This window comes from Anomaloglossus baeobatrachus, chromosome 1, assembly GCF_048569485.1.
Source record: "Anomaloglossus baeobatrachus isolate aAnoBae1 chromosome 1, aAnoBae1.hap1, whole genome shotgun sequence".
Lineage (NCBI taxonomy): Eukaryota > Metazoa > Chordata > Amphibia > Anura > Aromobatidae > Anomaloglossus > Anomaloglossus baeobatrachus.
This window is the reverse complement of record NC_134353.1, coordinates 151,817,759-151,839,539: the sequence shown is the minus strand read 5'-3', so window position 1 is coordinate 151,839,539 and position 21,781 is coordinate 151,817,759. Positions and strand designations below refer to the sequence as shown.

Here is a 21,781-nt window from a genome sequence, read left to right as displayed (position 1 = left end):
AACACAAGGTATTTGAGAGAAACCTTGTTTCTCAACATAATATCCATGTGGCCAATAATGAATATGGGTGAACCGCCTCTTTTTAAGGTCCAATCTCTTTTTCCTGCTAATCCTATCTTAGGCCTTTTGTGGTTGCTTTTAGGCGAAGTTCCCACAATTTGTGTTTGTGATTTTTCACGCCGCTGAATTACTGTACCTCAGCTTACTTGCGTTTTTTTCTTGCATTTTTGTCACATCTCCCCCCCCCCAATAAAGTTGGTTGAAAGACAAGAAACAGAACAAACTGGAAGGTGACCAAAGTAATATCCTACCCCCTTACTTAATATAAACTTACACATTTTTAGTGCCTTTCAGGTGGCACTAAAAAGGTGTTTAGCCTTCTTTACCCAAATAACTGAAAAAAAAACCCAGTGGTGTGTCCCTCTCCTCGCCCCCCGCCATTTCTGTTAACCAGCCAAGGTAAAGCAGACATCTGGGACTGATTGGCAGGCTGGGAAAGTCCATAGTTATTGTGCCACTCGCACCCTAAAACTAGCAGCTCACAGCCACCCCAGAAGTGGCGCATCATATTAGATGCTCCAGTTCTGGTGCTTTGCCTCGGCTTTTCCTGATTTGCCCTTGTGCAGTGTTAATTGGCTAATGGTAGCTGGGGTTTATGTCAGCTGTGTAGTATCTGCTGGCTTCAAGCCCGGAGGATAGTAATGGAGAGTCATCTATCAGACACAAAGTTTATTTGAAAAAACACTCCCCAAATCTTTCCCTGGTTTAACCAATTTATCAAAACAGAGCAATAAAGAAATAGACTGTTACTGGTTCACCAATTATGAAAAAAATAAACCCTGCAGCTCCGATGTAGTCATGGGAATGCCATGCACTATGTGATGAAGTCAATAACATTACCGCTCGTCACAGCTGTCGTCTGGTTATACAGAGGGCAGTGCGAGACCTGCAATGCCTCGTGAGCGGTGAGATTAGTAACTCCGTAACATCACCACTCATGAGACATTCTGAGCAGTGACGTGTGCACTGTCCGTGAATTGGATGTACCCATCGACTTCTATGGATCAACTTGCTCTGTGGGTCTAATAAAAAATGGTCATGTCTTTATGAATAGCACCATAGTCTTTAATGTGTACGTGTTTTATCTCTGGAAATCATGGCTAAAGCACGAACATCATTCACGGACGTTATATTGAGGCCTTCAACTAAAGCCTCCCACAGACGTTTGGTTGTGGACTAGCCCAAAGAGAGTCTGCCATACGTGAAGGTAATGAGGTCGGGCACCTAAGCTCGGAGAGGTGAATAACAGATTTTGTATAGTCTGATCCAGCAGCAATGCTTTCTTCCATCTGTCCCCGACTTTTTGCTAATTTGGGAAGTTAACAAGAAGCGGTGGGCATAAATAATAAAAAGTATACTTGTGAGATGTGGCTACAAAGATTTTGTGATGGACTATTTACAAAGTCATTTCTTTGTTCATTGGAGCTACAAAAAAAAAAATAATTGAAAAGGTTCACGTAGCCCTCAATTATAACCTTTAAGAAACAGAGGACATGTATCAGTAACCTTCTTCTTGCATTACAATAGATATTGTTTTCAGCATGTTCATTTGTTCTGACCAATTACACAAAGATGATGTAAAATGACTTTGGCCACAGCTATAATGTGAGAGTGTCAATTTTTGCCATAGTTTATGATTTTAAGAAGAAGCAAAAGGCCAAATTGTGAATCTGCAGAGGGCCGCTCATCACTCTGCACACTGCATTGTGTGGCGGCATTAATCTCGCAGGAGGAGAACTACTGTATATTCGGTATTTCCGGTACAGCCGGCTTAGTTTGTTCTGAACACTCCCATAGTGATTCCGGTAATAACATTATTTTCGGGAATTGCTATTTTTACAAGCGTTACTTCAAAGTTGGCTGTACAGCTTAATGTGCGGAGCTTCCTGAGAGGCGAGCTGGGCCTGTCTAGCCTATAACCCAGCCACTATACTGTATATGAAGCCCTCTGTGATTGTTTTGTCAGTCTGTTACCAAGGCCTTGGTTGTGACTAAAGATTTGCATCCAGAAAACGAGATGTCTTGAAGCTCCCACCAGGCGCATACACACAGCATGGAGCTAAATAATGCCGCTGTCTAATGAATCTGCGCTCAGCAATGTTCTCCAGCTTCCCTCATGGCTGAAATCAGCATGGCAGGCAGTCCTCTTTTGATTATGTGCAGAGACTAAATAATTGCATTTTTATGATCATTGTTGTGTTTTCTTTAAACCTTTTGTTACAAAAATAATTTGCCGCTTTTGTGAGTTATAATTAACATTTTATGGCTGTTGTCTAGTTTGTTTCCATAGTTGGAAATATTGACTTTGCAGTAAATGCTGTAAATACTCGCTGAATTATCTGTAGCCGGTCGGGGACCTGCATTATACGGCTATATATATAATATGCGGAGTGGTCACATTGGTGTAAACTTTTAGTCCGCCTCGTTTCCAGGCCTGTCCCAGCACAGCTAACTTTTCTGATAGTAAGTGGAGTTGGCCGAGAGTTGCATAAACACTCCCAAACTTGCACATTTTTTGCTTAACATTGATTTGCGCAAAAGTTTTGTGATACTTCATGGTGATTTTAACAGAAACATTTTGATGAATATGGAAAATTAGACTAATCAGATATCAGAATTAGCTTCACCCTTAAGGTACCGTCACACTAAGCGACGCTCCAACGATCCCACCAGCAACCTGACCTGGCAGGGATCGCTGGAGCGTCGCTACATGGGTTGCTGGTGAGCTGTCACACGGGCAGATCTCACCAGCAACCAGTGACCAGCCAGCAGCGACGCGTGGAAGCGATGCTGCGCTTGGTAACTAAGGTAAATATTGGGTAACCAACCCGATATTTACCTTGGTTACCAGCGCACACCGCTTAGCGCTGTCTCCCTGCACACCTAGCCACAGTACCCATCGGGTTAATTGTGTACTCCGATGTGTACTCTGCTACGTGTGCAGGGAGCATGGAGCCGACACTGGCAGCGTGAGAGCGGTGGACGCTGGTAACGAAGGTAAATATCGGGTAACCAAGGGAAGGGCTTCTTGGTTACCCGATGTTTACCGTGGTTACCAGCGTCCGCAGAAGCCGGCTCCCTGCTGCCTGCACATTCAGTTGTTGCTCTCTCGCTGTCACACACAGCGATGTGTGCTTCACAGCGGGAGAGCCATAGCTAAAAAATGGCCCAGGACATTCAGCAACAACCGGCGACCTCACAGCAGGTTGTTGCTGGATGTCACACACCGCGACATCACTAGCAACATCGCTGCTACGTCACAAAAGTCGTGCCTCAGCAGCAATGTTGCTTTGAGAACTAAAGGCCACGTCTCACTATCTGTAGGTTGCGTGAGTGCGGGCAGGTGGGATGGGTACATGGCATGTCTCTAGGATTGGACTTACTTTTTCTTAACTGGTGCCTCAATAGCTAAAATATATGATGTCTGAGTTTTATCATTAGTCATTGTGAATTATAACACACAACATGGATACTGACGAAGGTGACACCGAAACGCGCGTGTTGGGGTGGGCGTCGCATGTGCCCACAGGTCCTCGTTGTCCAGGTAACTTTTTTTTCTTGTGTATGTTCAGAAGCTCTCCTGTTACAGTATTCACCTGGATCATTTGGTACATTGCACACCACCTTATACATGGTTTACCAGCACCTGTGTATCGTCACTACGATTTCTTTCTATTACATGTGATGACCCTTTTCATTTATTTTTTGCCGGCTGTTGGTAGTCATTATTTTTAATCAGTAAAAATTATTGTTCACCTTATGAATTTCGTTCTAGAACTGTTCTAAATTTCAGTTCCCCCACAACATGGATCCAGCAATGGCCGCTCTTGCTTTCTTTGGGACAGGAAGCAATGACGTCCATTCTTTGGTAACCTCAATGTTTAGGCCTGAGATTATTAGCAGCAATTGGTGACTGGAATAGAAAATCAAAGGATGGGTCACAGATGACAACTAGTTCCATTCATCTGACTAATCGCTGGCATCAGCATCCAGGTGACTGAAGAACTGGACATTAATCTCTTCCTGTCCCAGTACAGCCCATCAGAGCCGCTAGAGCTGGATCATGGGAGGTTAGAAGCCGTGAGAAGGCCACATTTTATAGTCTTCAAACTATCCCTGATGTTAGTAAGATTTTTGTGGCGGTTAGGCAACAGTTTAAGAAACCCTGCTGTACACAAGTACTGACCCAATGGGCTAAATGTCCTGTTACTTTGCCATACTGTACACCAGATGATTAATGGGTTGTCCATGGAAAGTATTTATGAAAACGCCATAAAACAGAAGAAATAAAGATCAATTTATAAATGTGTACAGATTTTAATATACTATACATTTTTTCGTGTAAAAGTTCCCCATGCTGTTTCTACTGTGGCTGCGGTGTTGGTGCACCGGCGGTGGTGGATACACATGCTCCGTAGGTTCACTGCCCAGTTGCTTTGCTCCTCGGTAGCTTCGCTGCTGTTTCTGCTCACCTGGTGAGGATCCTCCAAGCCTAAAGTCCGGGTGGCCCACAGGCTACGAGCGTTGGTGCTCATGTGACCATGACTAGTAGAAGCACTGGAGGCTGCAGGCAGGCATGGTAGCCCCAGACCCACTTGCCTCAAATAAATAACACACAGAACCATAGCAATGCGCACATATCAAATATGGATGAAAACTAGGCCGTGGTGTTTATAAAGAGTTACATATATTTATAAATAAACTTCAGAATAGAATTAAACATCACAAACAACTAGTCCTTTAATATCAAAATTCATCCAGCTTAAGCCGGGCAATTGTCCCACTAATAAACATTATGACAAACAACAAATTTATCATAAAATAGGGGGTGTTGTATTCAATCTTGAATATCTTCTGTAGACTAGCAGCAGATCCAATGAAATCCTGGATTTTTATAATTGAAAATCCTCCGCACTTTTGATAAACAGCAATAAAGAGTGAGAGAAGGTGAACTTTACAGAACCAACTCATGACCTCCCTGATAAAAATTGTAGCACAAACCTTACAAAGGAGATAAGAAAAGGAAAATAACAAGGCAAATTACCCTAGGTGTCTCTGCAGCCATGAGTCCACTCCACCCCCCACCGAGCATAATGTAGAGACAGAGATCCTGATGCCAGCGATGTGTCACTTACTAAGCTGTTTGCTGTCATTTTGATAAAATCAATGTTTTCTCTGCTGCAAATCTAGCAGTTGGGCTGGAGTTCCACTTGCGCATGAGTCGCGTGAGTCTCGCATCGTATCACCCGACACGGCCTCGCACTCACCTGACAGGAGCAAGTCGGCTGCATGTATTTCTATGCAGTTGAGAAGCTTGTGTCCGGAGAGCGTCAGGCTGTGCGAAGTCATGCGATGAGAGACTCGCGCAACTCATACGCAAGTGGAACTCCAGCCTTATACAGAGCTCATGACTATGCTGGACTACCTGGCAGCACACCAAGTAATCCTCTAATGATAAAACCACTGTTTAATCAGCAGTAGATTATCAAAACTACACTAAGCAGCCCAGTAAGGGCTCGTTTAGACGACTGTTCCGTCTTTTCTGTTCAGTTCCTGTTTTTTTGCGGACCTACTAACAGGACCATCTTTTCAATGTCTTTTTTGTAGGATGGGATGGCACAGGGAAGTACTTCCATGTGCATCCAATCCTACAAAAAAAACCAAACCCACATTGGATGCCGTATGTCTGTTCCGTTATTATGGAACATGTCCTATTCTGTTCCATAATAACAGACCATGACTCAATACAAGTCAATGGGTCCACAAAATCTTTGGAAGCCACAAGGAAACACTTCCGTGTGACTTCCGTTGGGTGCCCGTGCAGTCTGTGTCTTGCTCCCAAACCAGCCCCGCAGCTCGAACACAGTGTGTCAGCATCTGCCCGCATTGCGGTATGCGGGCAGCCACAGGGATGATGAGCGTTGCCATCAGGAGCTTAGTAAAGTTTTATTACCTGCGTTGATGAAGTCTGCTGCACTCCTGACGTCAGCGTTTGTCACGGACTTCTATGCCTGCCGCATTCTCAGATCACCTCTCGTGGGCGGCCCGAGACTGTGACTAGCGGTGACGTAAGGGGCCGCTCGAGAATTCGCTTGTGAACACTGCGGACAATGGATGTCCGTGATGAGCGCTGACGTCAGGAATGCAGCGGCTTCCATCACCGCAGGTAATGATCTCATTTAACCTCCTGAATTCAGCGCTGGTCATGCCCTGCAGTGACCTGGGCTGACCCATTGATGTTAGCTCAGGTCACTGCACTGCTCTCCCAGCCAATGGGGAACATTCTGTTCTTCACTGACTGGGACAGTGAGTATGGATTGTCGTGAGACCCCCTTATTGGATTACGTTGGACCTGGATTTGTTTTTTCTTTCCAATAAATTGGTGAAAGAGGGAATGTGTTGGGGAGTGTGTTTTTGTTTTTTTTTCAAATTTATTTATTCTTTTTATTACTGATTGGGTTGTGATGTCGGGTATCTGATAGACGCCGTGACATCACAATCCTTTGGGCTTGATGCCAGGTGACATTATAGGTCTATATCAAACCCATATATTACTCAGTTTGCCACCGCACCAGGGCATCGGGATGAGCAGGGTAAAGTCCCAGGACTGTCGCATCTAATGGATGCGGCAATTCCGGTCGGCTGCTGGCTGATATTTTTAGGCTGGGGGGGGAGCTCCCAATGAATGTAGGTCACCCCAGCCTGAGAATACCAGCCAGCAGCTGTGCTGCTTTATCTTGGCTGGTATCAAAATTGGGGGGTACCGCACTCTGCTTTTTGTTTTTGTTTGTTTTTTTTTTTTTAAACCATTTTATTGTACTGTATGATATAACCCACCAGCGGCTGTGATTGGTTGCAGTCAGACAGCTGTCACTCAGCGTGGGGGCGCGTGCTATGATCTGGCGGTGTGTGTCTTTTTTTCAGTGGTGCTATGATCCGGCGGTGAGTGACTTTTCAGTAGTGCTATGATCTGGCGGTGAGTGTCTTTTCAGTGGCGCATAAAAGTGCTGTCAACCACAGCTTTGTGCACTTCTAAAAAGGACAACCTAGGTCAGTCTTGAGTGATTCTGGTGCCCCATTATAGTGAATGGATCCCTCAGGGATGTCATCTGAATCATGTCACTTGGCGATTTGGATGGAAATCCCAATGTAAGTCCATGGGATAAATGTGATCCCATTTAAAGCACCACTCCAGCGGTGAAATAAAAAAACAAACATTGTAGTTATATTTGCTGTCTTCCAGCCAGGAATATATTGCTGCAGTAATCACTTTGCCTAAAAGGACACAATCATTGGAACATTGAAATCTAATTGTTATCTGCCCTGCATATCCGATGTGATCGATGGAATTGGTAATCGCAGTGATTGATTTTGTTAGAATGTGACATTTTCTTTTTTTTTTTTTTCCTTTAATTTTATAAAGCTATTTCTGAGTAAAGGATTAATATTGACAGTGAATTGAATGAAATGTCTCTTATGGGAGATTTTTGATAAATTGACTCTTGCACTATTTATTTAATGTTTTCTGACGCTTTTTCTAGAAGTGAATGTGCAGCGGGGAGAAATGATTATAATGTATCTCCTCCTGTGTATGAGCAGATAAGCCCATGTAACTTCATTATGAGAGAACCAGTGGAAAGTGATTTTCTCATATATTTGGGACAGCTTTAGTGACCCCAATGTGCCTCTTGTGAATGGTATAACTGATGTCATAAGGGGGCAGAGTTAGGAATACTAGACTGTACAAACTTAAGGCCACTTTACACGCTGCGATATCGGTACCGATATCGCTAGCGTGGGTACCCGCCAACATCGGTTGTGCGACACGGGCAAATCGCTGCCCATGGCGCACATCGCCCCGACCCGTCACACATACTTATATGCTCTGCGACGTCGCTGTGACCGGCGAACCGCCTCCTTTCTAAGGGGGCGGTCCGTGCAGCGTCACAGCGACGTCACTAAGCGGCCACCCAATCAAAGCGGAGGGGCGGAGATGAGCAGGACGTAACATCCCGCCCACCTTCCTTCCGCATTGCGGGCGGCGGCAGTTAAGGTGAGGTTGCTCGTTCCTGCGGCGTCACACGGAGCGATGTGTGCTGCCTCAGGAGCGACGATCTACATCGTACACTCTGCAGCAGCGATATTTGAGAATGGACCCCCATGTCACCGATGAGCGATTTTGAATGTGTTTGCGACGATGCGAAATCGCTCATAGGTGTCACACACAACGACATCGCTAATGCGGCCGGATGTGCGTCACAAATTCCGTGACCCTAAACGACATCGCATTAGCGATGTCTTAGCGTGTAAAGTGGCCTAAAGTCTTAAAATGTGCCAGTTATCAGTGATTCGTGCTGTTTGATAAATCTGATGTATTTTTAGGCTGTACAGTTTAGTGTACACCACCTAATAAGCGACTTGCTGCACGCTAGAAATGGTCACCAACAATTTGGCATATTTTTGGTGTGCGGAGTTGAATCTTAGGCCACACACCCCCAGTTTCCCCTTCCAGTGAAGCTTTGTTCCTTGTCGGAGTAGGGGCAAAATGAGTCTAGATGCACAAATACAGCGCCAAAGGCAGATTTTGGGTGCAGACTGCATTTTGTGTGCCACCTAGACTACTTCTTTCATTTTTATTCCCATGTCTTGAGACTCGTAGGTCTATGGGCTATTAAAGATAATCGGTTAGCAGGTTTTTGCTACCAAGTCTGACAGCAGCATAATGTAGACAGAGACGCAGTACTAACTAACAATACTTAGAAATGTGGTTGACTGTGTAATTTTGAGCAGGCAATGAAAATTGCCAAGACCTTTTTAGCTAGGTCACTAGCAAAGACCCTGAATCCAGCGATGTATTACTTAGTTTACTCAGTGCTGCAGTTTTGACAGTTTTTAGATTTAGCAATGCAACAGAGCTCCGAAAGCTACCCCTGTCCACACCAGGCTTTCTATGTATAATGTCTATAGACTAGATGTCTTAAGGCCCCTTTACACACTGAGACTTTTTAGCGATCCCACCAGCAATCCCAACCTGGCCGGGATCGCTGGAAAGTCAAACAGGAAGCTCTGGCCAACGACGCAGCAGCGATACGGACCTGCAGAACGACCTCGCTGGTCGTTGGGGACGTGTCACACAGCAGCTATTTGACGACTCACACCTATGTTAGGGGCGTGGTGTTTGGCGCTGAAGCCACCTAGGTGTCCTTTTTTATGCTAAGACCCAGTTAACCAAGATATATTTTCCTCTGCTTTTTTTGTTGCAGTTATTTCTAGTTTTGCATCCCTGTTCCAGTAATCATTACTCTGCCAGGCTCGTCTATTTATGTGGCTGATTGCTTCAGTGCGTAATTAGAACATTTGTGTATTGTTAATAGTTTTCTCTAGTCAGTCCTGTTTACACAAAGCGAAAGCCTCAATACATTACTTAGTGTTCATTCTGCAAGATTGAAATTAGTAGATGACACAAAAGGCGCTCGCATAAAAGGGAATCTGTCAGCAGGTTTTTGCTGTGTAACCTTCTCTTTAGCTTTGCTCTTTGCCATTCCTCTTCCTTTTCTTGGGAATGTATGTATAAAATAATAATGTTGCAATAATTTATGACTTGAGTGTGTACATACAATGCACACGGGGACAGTGTTAAGGCCCCCATACTTAGACTATGGGTTCAGTTAACTTTAGTCTAATGTATGTAGGGCCTCCTTTTCTACCCCTACAGATTATCAGGGTTGGGCAGGTTGAATTTTAATGCTGACTATTTTGTTCATCAGGAGCTAAGCCCCTGCCAGAGCCATCTAGCAGCATCTTACTCCGCTCCACCCTCTTGTGAATGTATGAACATTAGCTGAATGTCCACTTGTGGAAGGGAATTGGGAGAGATGGCTGATGGCCATACGAGTACTCAGCCGTGAGCTATTGGTATGAGTGTGGCCAGATTTACACTTATGAGAACGCTCGGTTGGAAATGCTTTCATACATTTTCAAGAGTAATAGCTGGAAATAATCTCTCAGAATTGTTATTTTCTGGGAGAATATACATTTTTATTCTAACAGAAATGTTATGATAACTGATAGATTCTCCATGTTGAATTTTCAAGAATAGCTACAATCATATGACCTAAACAAGTTAATTGTGATATATAAAATATCAAGTTAGGCTATCTGCGCACACTGCGTTTTTTTGACGCTGCGTTTTTGTGCGTTTTTGGCCGCTAAAAACGCACCTGCGTCGAAAAAACGCGGCAAAAAACGCACTCGTTTTGACGCGATTTGGTGCGTTTTTTTGCTGCGTTTTTGCTCACTGCGTCCTTATGCGTTTTTTATCAGTGAACAAAAAAAAAAGGTCTGATGTCATTTCCTTCTTCAATGTGTTCTTCATTCTCCACTAGTGTATGCAGAAGAGCAGACAGCTGCAGAACTACAAGGCTCAGCATCCTCCATCCAATAGTGTATGCAGGAGAGCAGACAGCAGCTGTCTAACTACAAGGCTCAGCATCCTCCTTCCAGGACTGTATGCAGGATTTCTTTGCCCCCCCCCCCAAAAAAAAAAATGACGTGGGCTTCGCCATATATTTGTATGCTAGCCAGGTACAGAAGGCAGGTACGGGCTGCCCCCAACCCCCAGCTGCCTATTTGTACCCGGCTGGGAACCAAAATTATAGGGAAGCCCTTTTTTTTTTAAATTATTTCATGAATTTCATGAAATAATTTAAAAAAAAAAAATGACGTGAGCTTCGCCCAATTTTTGAGTCCAGCCGGGTACAACTAGGCAGCTGGGGATTGGAATCCACAGTGCAGGGTGCCCATGCTTTCTGGGCACCCCCGCTGTGAATTTCAGTCCCGCAGCCACCCCAGAAAATGGCATTTTCATAGAAGCGCCATCTTCTGGCGCTGTATCCAACTCTTCCAGCTGCCCTGATGCCGGGTGGCTTGCCGGGTAATAATGGGGTTAGGGCTAGCTGTATAGCTGGCCCTAAGCCCGAAATTCATGGTGTCACGCCAATATTAGACATGGCCACCATGAATTTCTAGTAAAGATAAAAAAAAAACACAACACAGAAAAATATTTTTATTAGAAATAAAACACAACACAATTAGTGACTCCATCTTTATTGAAATAAAGAACCCCCCCCTCCGCAGTAATCCTGGGTCAGGGTCCTGCGCAGTCCAATCCGGATCCAATATCATCTGATCGGTTTGCTGGAAGGCAAAGCGATCAGATGATGTCAGGTTCTAGGGGCTGAAGCACATCACACATCAGCTGATTGTATAAAAGCCGGTTATACAATCAGCTGATGCATCGGTGCAAAAAAAAAATAATACTCACTTATGTGCTGATTACCGGCAGCTCCTGCAGCGATGGGGCGGGAGTCTGATCCTGTCCGATCGCTGCAGCAGCTGCCGGTAATCAGGGATGAAGTCTTCTGACGCATTCGCTGATAACCGGCCGGGCGCCCGCGTCACCGCGATACTTACGATCACCTGATGCGTCAGGTGACTGCATCAGGTGATCCATCGCCAGGTCTTGCATCCATCGGAGGTTTCCCGGCCGTCTGCACATAGCCGGAGCGGGGGTGGCGATACCGTGAGAGGATCTGGGAGCGGGCATGGCACCGGGAGTCTGCAGACAGGTGAGTATAACTTTTTTTTTTTTTTTTTCTACTGTTAACTTTTGTTTTCGCAGCCGCTTCCACCTCCTGCCTGTACATGGCGCCGCACGGCAGCATACATGCACAGGACGGGAGGTGGAAGCGACGGTGACGGTACCGGGAGGATTCACGCTTCTGTATATACTGACAGAAGGAATCCTCTTCCTGTACACGTCACTTTACTACCCACCTCCTGCGTTTATAGCTGCGTTTTTGGTCTTAGAAACGCACCAAAACGCAGCTATTTGCGTTTCTCATTGCGTCTTTCAACATCTCATTGAACTCAATGGATGAAAAGCGCAGTGAAAAACGCGGGAATAATTGACATGCTGCGTTTTTGTGGCACCACAAAAACGCAGCTGAAAAAAAACAGATGTGTGCGGACAGCAAAAATGAAAACTCATAGACTTTGCTGGGGAAGCAAAGTCCTGCAGTTTTGAGGCCAAAAACACCGTGAAAAACGCACTGTGCGCACATAGCCTTAAAGGGAATCTGTCAGCAGGATTTTGCAATCTAGGCTGAGCACAGCATGCTGCAAGGGTTAAAACAAAAAACAGTGCTTCTCTTATCTGTGCTATTGTTTACCTAAACTAAAGGGTTTATTACCCTGTGATTATCATAAGAGGACTAGGAAGTCTTGTGCCATGTAGTCTGTCACACCCCTTGCTGTGATTGACACCTCACACTCAATGAACATTCTCTAAAGAGAGCTCCATGTGTCAGGACAGCTCTCGGCTCTGCTAAACTCAATTATTTGATGTCAGAACAGTTGCACCCAGTAATCTAAAGTTAAAACATGGTTTGCTTCAGAATCTCATTGCCTACATTATACTCAGATGCAGTAGCAAAAACCTGCTGACAGATTCCCTTTTTAAGGGGGTTGTCTTCTCATCATAAATGGTTAAAATTGCAAAGTGCTTGTAAAAACAGACAACTTTGCAATTTATTAATTATCCTAGATGGATTTTTAAATTTTATATTTTTACTGCTTGTTGCTTAGGTTGCCAGTCACCTCCTGCAGTTTGTCAGAGGTGGTTGGCCTCTTATGTAAGGAGCATATTCTTGCAAGCGCTTTGCTATTCAGCTTGGAAGTCCTGCTCTGGATCCAGCTGCCTTCCATGCCCCTGTGCTCCTCTGCTGTATGTGCACGTTGCGTTGTGTCCCTGCAGAAATTTCTGCAGGGATTTGACAGCTCATGTGCACGTCAAATCGCTGCAGAAACACTGCATAATGAATGCAGTGTTTCTGCAGAAAAAAAGCCGATTTCATGCGCTCTGGATGCAGCCTCTCCCATAGACAGAGCGGGAGCTGCATCCAAAGCGCACGGAATAAGTGACATGTTACTTCTTAGAACGCAGCGATTTGGAACAAAATTTTGGCATCCAAATCGCTGCGCTTTCAAACGCAACGTGCGCACATCTCCTGCACAATCTTCATAGATTGTGCAGGGTACGCAGGTCGCATGCATTTACGCTGCAGTGCAATACGCAGCGAAAATGCATGAAATTCGGCAATGTGCGCACGAGCCCTAATATAGTGGGAGAGCGCACAGTTTGGGCTAGCAGCATAACAATACCACTGGTCTTGGCTGTCATTATTCAGGAGCATAGCACTCCCCAGCAAGCAGGAAGGCTGGAAAGGAGGAGGTGGAAAAATACCTTTTTAATTCCCAAGTAGTCGCATGACACTGTACGGTGGAGGCAGTAATTTTACAGTCAAAATCCTATATTTTTACTGGAATGAAACGTGCACAATTTACACCTAATTCTTTATGGATGGCTCATTTATTTGCCGTTAGATCTTAAGTGCGGAGATCTGTGTTTGTTGTGTCTACAAACGTCTGCCTGCGTGGTGTGCGAGTGATGGCCTCTCTGTGATATCGATATCAGAACATATGTCGTATATAAACCTACATATTACGTATTATTTGTGTTTCAGATGTTCCATTCAGAGAATTTACATGAGCCGGCCCAGCTCAGGAGGGTGGTGATCTGTCACAGCATGGATAAAGCTCTGAAGGAAGGTAAGCCTCTTCTCGATAGTCCTTCCCGGCCTTACTTTATCCGGTAGAGTTTAATCAGTTTGGATTGCTTCTGTACAACCCCCCGCAGCCACTTTATAGCACGTCGGAAATAGCGAAGCGTGCGCAACAGACATTTGTCACCGCAGCAGTGAACACCATGGATAATAATATGAAATGGCAAGAAGAGCCGTGCAAATCTCGAAGACAAAAAGAAATGAAATCGGATTTGCTACTGCCAAGTCCTAGACGGCGCTGGCATGGAGCGCGCTCATAAAGGATCGTTCAGGATGGAAAGCTGCAGAAAACTCCTGGCAATGGTTAATGATTAGCTATGGCCTTCCACTGCGTCGTTTGATTATAATTTGGCCAATAATTACACGAGATATTGAATGACCTTTCAGAATCAGAAAAATTCACTCTGGCCACATGCGTCCTTACTGATGGATCTATCTAGGAAAAATTGCTAGTGGTTAGATAAATCAAATGCTCTTGACTTAAAGGTTATGATATTAGAAAATAAAGTTCTAACTTCATTCACGTTAATATAATGTATGACCTATATATGTATATAGGTATATGTATATAGGGATTGTTATATATTTTTGTGACTACTAAAAGATGAATGAAAACAAAAATAATCAAATTGGCCACTAAAGCAAACAGTAGGGCTTGTTTGGGATGTATCTCCTAAAAGTGACGTGGCTTCAGAAAGTAAGGCCACTATTATGGGATATAATTACCAATACAAACCAGAAATCATAGTGTGTGTGTGTGCGCAAAAAAAAAAAAAAAGTCAGTTCTATATCTTGCAAGAAAAGATGCCACAATTTGATAGAAAATATATTTATTTAAAGGAACCGGTCACCTACTCCCCTGCGGGGCGGTCCGATATGGTCCGGTCCGATGGGCAATGCAACTCTCTGGTCCAGCACCTCCTCTATTCTTGCGATCTCCATCTTCCTTCTTGCTTTGTGTGGATCATGCGTCCTACGTCATCCACTCTGTATCCTCCGTTGCACTCCTGCACATGCGCACTTTGCTCTGACCTGCTGTAATGCGCAGGCGTGCACGTTCTTTGACCCTTCCCCCACCTGCGCATTACAGCACATAGGATGCGTCACGCACACGAAGCAAGAAGGAGGATGGAAACTACAAGGATAGAGGAGGCGCCGGACCGGAGGGCAGCGACGCCCAGCAGACCGCAATGTATGGGGCCGCCCCGCAGGTGAGTAGGTGACCGGTTCCCTTTAAATGGCTTAAAATGGACATTATGTCAAAATATATGTACAAAAATACCAGGGATGTAGTAAGCACAATGGGAAAATATCGGGAGATAGGGGTATAGGGACAATAATAAAAATCATATATTAAATATAAAAATTGATAAATACATAATGGTTGCAAAAGTTAATACACCATGTGGATAATTATTAGACATAATCAAATATTTTATATAACTAGAAGTGCCAGTGCAAAGATACTCATACTAAATAGTGCACGGTTTAAAGGTTGATTCGTAGTATGTAATGTGATACCAGCAAGTAAGAATTATAACACATCCGTTCATTTGCAATATATATTCATGCCTTGGAATCTATGCACTTTTATTTATGAATGTTTCTCATTTGATTATGTCAAATCTACTGATTAGCCACATGGTCGATCAATGTTTGTATCCATCTCATGTCTAGCAATTTTTATACTGAATGTGATTACCATTGCCTAGTATTATTGTCCCCATGGCCCTATCTCCCGACACCCGCTTATTGTTCTTACTACTTTCCTGATATTTGTGTATATATATTTTGACATGATGATATATATTTTTTTAAATTATTTATTAAGAAAATTTAAAATATATCAAACTGTGGCATTGTTACTTGTTTACTTGTAGGGCACGAAATAGTTAGAATACCCGACCTACGTTTTTTTTTTTTTTATTTTTGTTTAAAGTCTCTTTCCTTTTTTGTCTTAAGGGTGCTTTACACGCTGCAACATCGCTAGCGATAGCACCTGCCCCCATCGCTCTTGCGATATTTGGTGATCGCTGCTGTAGCGAACATTATCACTACGGCAGCGTCACACGCACATACCTGGTCAGGACGTCGCTGTAACCGCTGAACAGTCCCTCCTTTAAGGGGGAGGTGCGTTTGGCGTCATAGCGACGTCACTGTGGCGTCACTAAACAGCCGGCCAATAGAAGCGGAGGGGCGGAGATGAGCGGGACGTAACATCCCGCCCACCTCATTCCTTACGCATTGCAGGTGGACGCAGGTAAGGAGATGTTCGTTGTTCCTGCGGTGTCACACATAGCGATGTGTGATGCCGCAGTAACAACGAACAACATCGTACCTGTGGCAGCAACGATATTAAGGAAAGGAGCGACGTGTCAACGATCCCCCTGTTTTTGACCGATTTTACGATCGTTGATCGTCGCTCCTTGGTGTCACACGCTGCGATGTCGCTACTGGCGCCAGATGTGAATCACGAACGACGTGACCCCGACAATATATCGTTAGCGATGGCACAGCGTGTAAAGTACCCTTTAGTGTCACGGGTGACAGACAAATCTGTGGTGTCCGACTGCAGAATGTTGCTGCGTTGTTTGGCTGCACAAACTGCTTTTTGATATTTCACTCCTTCTGTGATAATGGAGTTCTATGTAGTCTATTTTTAGGGATAATGTTTTCTCTTTTAGGACCCTGCAGATATCTTTACCTTTCAGCTGCTAATCATTATTCCCTCCCTGTGTCTTTATACACCTGCTTTCCCTCTTGGGTTGCTGCTGGTGATTGTTTTTTATACTGTGCAGATTGCAAGCAGTCTGCTTTCAATCTCCTGGAAACATGTTGCTGTTTATTGCTGTCGTTCTCTCAAAGTCTTCTTGGAAATTTAAGTTTGTTTGCTTTCCCCTTTTTGGTTTACCCTGTATGTTCTTTAGGACTAGGGACTAGTGCTCTTCCTGCCCGATCATTACCTAAAGCATAGTTCAGGGTCAGGTTGGGTCTAGGTATCCTGCTCGGCGCGTAGGTGCGGTATCTATCTGGGCACATCAGGAGAGCCAGGGGCCAGTGGAAATTTGTCAGGGGTCACAATCTCCCCCTCCTCTATACACAGGATTTACTTCCTTCCTCCCCTTACATTTCACCGTGCGCTTGGTATTTCCCTGTACCTAGCGTGACAGTCAGTTGGTGTTTTTTTGCACCAAATTGTTGAAAATTAAATGCAGTTCATGAATTGATCTTTTTTTTTTTTTTTTGTCTTGAACAGTTTCTACAACCTTGGTATAATTTAAAAAAAAAAAATCTGACACAATAAAATTCGGGGGTTGTGGGGTCGTATCAAATTTTTTGTGACTTGACAAAGTTGCATGTAAAGAGTCATCTGGAATAGCTAAACTCTGCGCACAACATGGAAAACAAATATTCTAGTACTTGTTAAAAAAAAACTCCGTCATGATAAAAAAAAAAAAAGAAAAAGAAAATGACAAATAGAATAATTTTAATGAATTATGTGGGAACAAAAATAAAAGACAAATGCGAAGGCAATATTGAATCGGGGAGATTTATTAGCATGGATAACTTTGACAAAACTGGCAAATTCAAAGACTAAAGGGTACTTTACACGCTGCGATATCGGTACCGATATCACGAGCGAGCGTACCCGCCCCAGTTGGTTGTGCGTCACGGGCAAATCGCTGCCCGTGGCGCTCAACATCGCTAACACCCTTCACACGTACTTACCTTCCCTGCGACGTCGCTCTGGACGTCGAACTTTCTAAGGGGGCGGTTCGTGCGGCGTCACGGCGACATCACACGGCAGCCGTCCAATAGCAGAGGAGGGGCGGAGATGAGCGGCCAGAACATGCCGCCCACCTCTTTCTTTCCTCATTGCCGGTGGACGCAGGTAAGGAGATGTTTGTCATTCCTGCGGTGTCACACATAGCGATGTGTGCTGCCGCAGGAACGACGAACAACATCGTACCTGCAGCAGCAACGATATTAAGAAAAGGAGCGACGTGTCAACGAGCAACGATTTTTCACGTTTTTGCGCTCGTTGATCGTCGCTCCTTGGTGGCACATGCTGTGATGTCACTAACTGTGCCAGAGGTGCGTCACTAACGACGTGACCCCGACGATATATCGTTAGCGATGTTGCAGCGTGTAAAGCGCCCTTTAGTTTGCACTGTCCCAGAATTTAGTATTGATAAATCCGTCCCAGTAGGTTTAGTTTTCCATTTTTCTGTTGCCCTATGTTGGCTTTCTTGTATAGCCTGGGACAAATGAGCGGAGTTACTTCCATTATTCCTGCAAGGAGGATGCTGCCTTAGACATATATTCTATTTGTCTGTTCCTCGATCCGTGGATGTCCATAGATTAGTCGGTGAATTTAGATCCATCTAGGACTATATTTTTTTTTTTTTTTAAATCATAAGGGATCGATACAGAGAGTATTTCACTTTTCATATAACTGATAACAATAAACAACAGATAAACACATGTGGTTTATAAATCAGGTTCTTTCTCTGCATGTATGTAAATATAGTAATAGAGTTCTCAAATCATAATTATATTATATAGCTTGAGCCTACAAACCTCGTGGCTCTACAAATAAACAAAACTTAAATTATGCAATAATGCCTCAGACTAACAAACACCTCCTCCATCAGCCGTGTCGCTCCACATCATATTGCTATACTCTCCCGCCCCTCCCTCTCCGTGCAGTCATCAATGAAACCGTTCCAATCCTCTCTCACCTCTTCATTCAAAGTCCACTTCGCCACAGAAAAGACTAGTTTTAATTCCCTTCCTCACACATGCCATCACTGCAGGCACAACAGTAACCGGTCCAGCATTGCATCCCGAACCAGTGCACTAGAGGGTAGGCCCGGCAACTCCATCCATGGCCGCCAAATGCTGTAAAACTTTTTCAATGTTTTTCTTTTTAAATAAACTCCCCTTTCCAATCTTATGACGTTATTTAATTTGTTTTTGAGCTCTGGTAATGTTGGTGGTAGAGGGTCTAACCAGTGATATGCAAGTAGCTTTCTTGCTTGGTAGAATATACGGGCTATTCCCAGAGCTGTTGGAGAATCCGGGTCCACTTCTCCTTCCCACAGACTCAACAGGCACAGGCGGGGCGACGGTTGTATTGTGATATGATATTTGATCTATAAGTCCCAGGGTTTGGTTCCAGAAATCACCAATGTGTCCACACTCCCACATAACATGCATCAAATGGGCATCATCCTGTCCACACCTAACACACTGTGTGTTTGGTCTGAGTCCCATCTTAAATAGTAGACTGGGAGTTTTATATACCCTGTGGATGAGATATATTTGAGACAGCTTTTGGCACTCCGATACCGCCAGTTTAGGAACTTGTTCCAATATATCAGACCACTGGCCTTCCGTCAGGGGACCGACGTCTTGTTCCCATTTGCTTTTAACAATCAATGGATGTCTTTTTGCAGATGGGCAGGTAGTAATTTTTTATATAATTCCGAAATAAGACCCTTAGAGGACTCAGATGTAAGCAGCCTATGTAATGTTTGATTATGTGTATCTAGGACTATATTTTGGTCAGTACATTAATATGAACAAGAGAAATTAGTTTTCCATTTTGAGGGGCCGAACTCCCTTCCTGTGATGTCTGGCCTTCTGCGTGGCATTATGTATGGACAGAAGAGATCCCTTCTGATCTGCTTTCTGCACATCGCCGTTCTATAAACCATTGAGAGGAGAAGACTATTCAAGCCACTGTTATGGCCTGATTCTTACACAATTGATTTGAGCAGCTTGTGATTTGTAACTATAGGGAAAAATGAAGACTTTTTTTTTTTTTTTTTTTTTTATGTCCCTCGATGCAGTGCATCAGAAATATTTTCTTACCAATTACGGTACACCTGAGAGAATTCATTGTGAGAACAGCAGAGAGCCCTTCAGATTGTGAAAACATCAGGAAAAGCATTGACAGCCGGGCCCCTTGTGAAATAGACGAGCAGCCATAGAACAGCACTATCGGCTTATAGCAAGAGACATTCACATTTATGGTTGGATGTATTATTGGGAAACCATAGGCAACATTACATGAAATAACTAGGCACCGTGTACGGTATACAAAAGAATTATTTCCTAATGTATTCGTTTTAGATTTTAAGAAAAACTTTAACATTTACTATTTAAGGTAAGGAACGTTAAAATGACCAAAAGAAAATAAAACCGAGTGATGTAGAAGGGGAAAACTGAAGAAAAGAAAATAGAAATAAAGAGGGGGAGGAAATATTGAGTCTGCCAATCCCTAAATAAGCTACGTTTCTTGAACATGATCCATATATACCAAGTTTCAGGGTCTGTGCACACTGGGTAGATGAGTTTCTTAAGCGGGCTTTACCTGCTACAATTTATCTAATGATGTGTCGGCGGGGTCACGTCGTAAGTGACGCACATCCGGCATCGTTAGTTACATTGTAGCGGGTGAAACCTCCGTGCGATTGAACGTTAAAACATTGATCGCATGCACGTCGTTCAATTACTAAAAATTGAACGTCAGATTGTTCAATGTTCCCGTGGCAGAACACATCGCAGTGTGACACACCCCGGGAACGATGAACTGCAGCTTAACCTGCGTCCCGCGGCTCCCGCCGGCAATGCGGAAGTAAGGAGGTGGGCGGGATGTTTAGGTCCTTCTCATCTCCGCCCCTCCGCTTCTATTGGCCGGCTGCCACGCGACGTCGCGGTGACGCCGAACGTCCCTCCCACTCCAGGAAGTGGATGTTCGCCGCCCACAGCGAGGTCGTATGGAAGGTAAGTACGTGTGACAGGAAATAATCGTTTGTGCGACACGGTCAACAAATTGAACGTACTGCACATACGATGGGGGCGGGTCACATGCGAAATTGTAAGGTGTAAAGCAGCCTTTAAGCAAACTCCGCACCCTCTGGCAGAATTCTGCACCTGCAGAAAAAAAAATACCCAAAATCCGCGGTTTTTAATCATTTATCAATGGCAAAACTGCAGGTACCTGCGGAAAAGAAGTGACTTGCAGCTTCGTTTTGCTGCAGAAAATCTGCAACAAAACCTGAAGGGATAAACGCAGCGTGCGCACATTTTAAATTTCTCATAGATTTTGCTGGGGAAGGACTGCATGAACTTTGAGCGAAAACCGTAAAAACAAACCACAAATTATGAACAAAAAACCTTTTCTGCAGCAAAATCCGCGGCAAAAAATGCATTGTGCGCACAGGGCCTTAGACTAGTTATTCGCTAAGCTCCAGTCCAGGACCTCAGCTTTTCCATTTACCTTATTGCTTTGAAGGGGTACCCTAGGAAGATATTTTTTTTTAATTTTTATACTAATGTTCATGCCCTCATTGACTATAAATAAATAGCACCGTGCTATTCCTTGCCCTCACGGTATGTGTAATGCAATGTGTTGCTGGAGCTGTTCTTTGCTCCTCCCCCTCCCTTCTGGGATGTTACATCACACATTGGGGGGCTTGGGCTTATCTATGCTGCCTAGTAACGTTAAGCCAGCCCCCTGATTAATATCCGGTTCTGTTCTGCCTGAGAACAGGGGCTGAGGTGGGGGCGTGGCCTGTTCCATGTTGTGGGGGGTGGCCATAGTTGTGGGTAGAGGTGAGCTCCTGCTTCCAGGCAGTGTCTCTCTTCGGTGCTGCACTCCTGTCACCTCCACAGTGCAACCAGAGACACCACAACATCTCCTCTGGACAAACTCACACACAAAGTCCAGGATAACGTGCAATACTTCTTTACTGAATACCTCGCACAGTTTCTGTGGAGCACATCCGCTGTGGGCACAAGGCTTGGACATTACAGGCACGTTATTGTTTGGTTTCATGTCACCTTTTCCTGCACACTGCTCCCTCCTGCACAGCTCCAGCTACTATAGGACTATCTGTTTCCCCCAGCAACACCACAAGGGCAGCTAGTAAATTAATGGAGTCCCACATGGATCTAATCGCGTCCCCTCCTACAGGGGTGTGGTATACCACCGGATGGAGTTCCTTCACCATTGTCTGTCACGACCCGTC

The 21,781-nt window shown here is 44.4% G+C and overlaps 1 protein-coding gene across 1 annotated transcript in view; it reads left to right on the top strand.

Moving 5' to 3' along the window:
* SNX25 (sorting nexin 25) overlaps positions 1–21,781 on the top strand; it is a 300,594-nt gene that overhangs the window by 64,343 nt on the left and 214,470 nt on the right. The window contains exon 2 of the mRNA XM_075347132.1: positions 13,644–13,728. Within this exon, the coding sequence (XP_075203247.1) occupies positions 13,644–13,728 (85 nt within the window). The remainder of the gene's footprint in view (positions 1–13,643; positions 13,729–21,781) is intronic.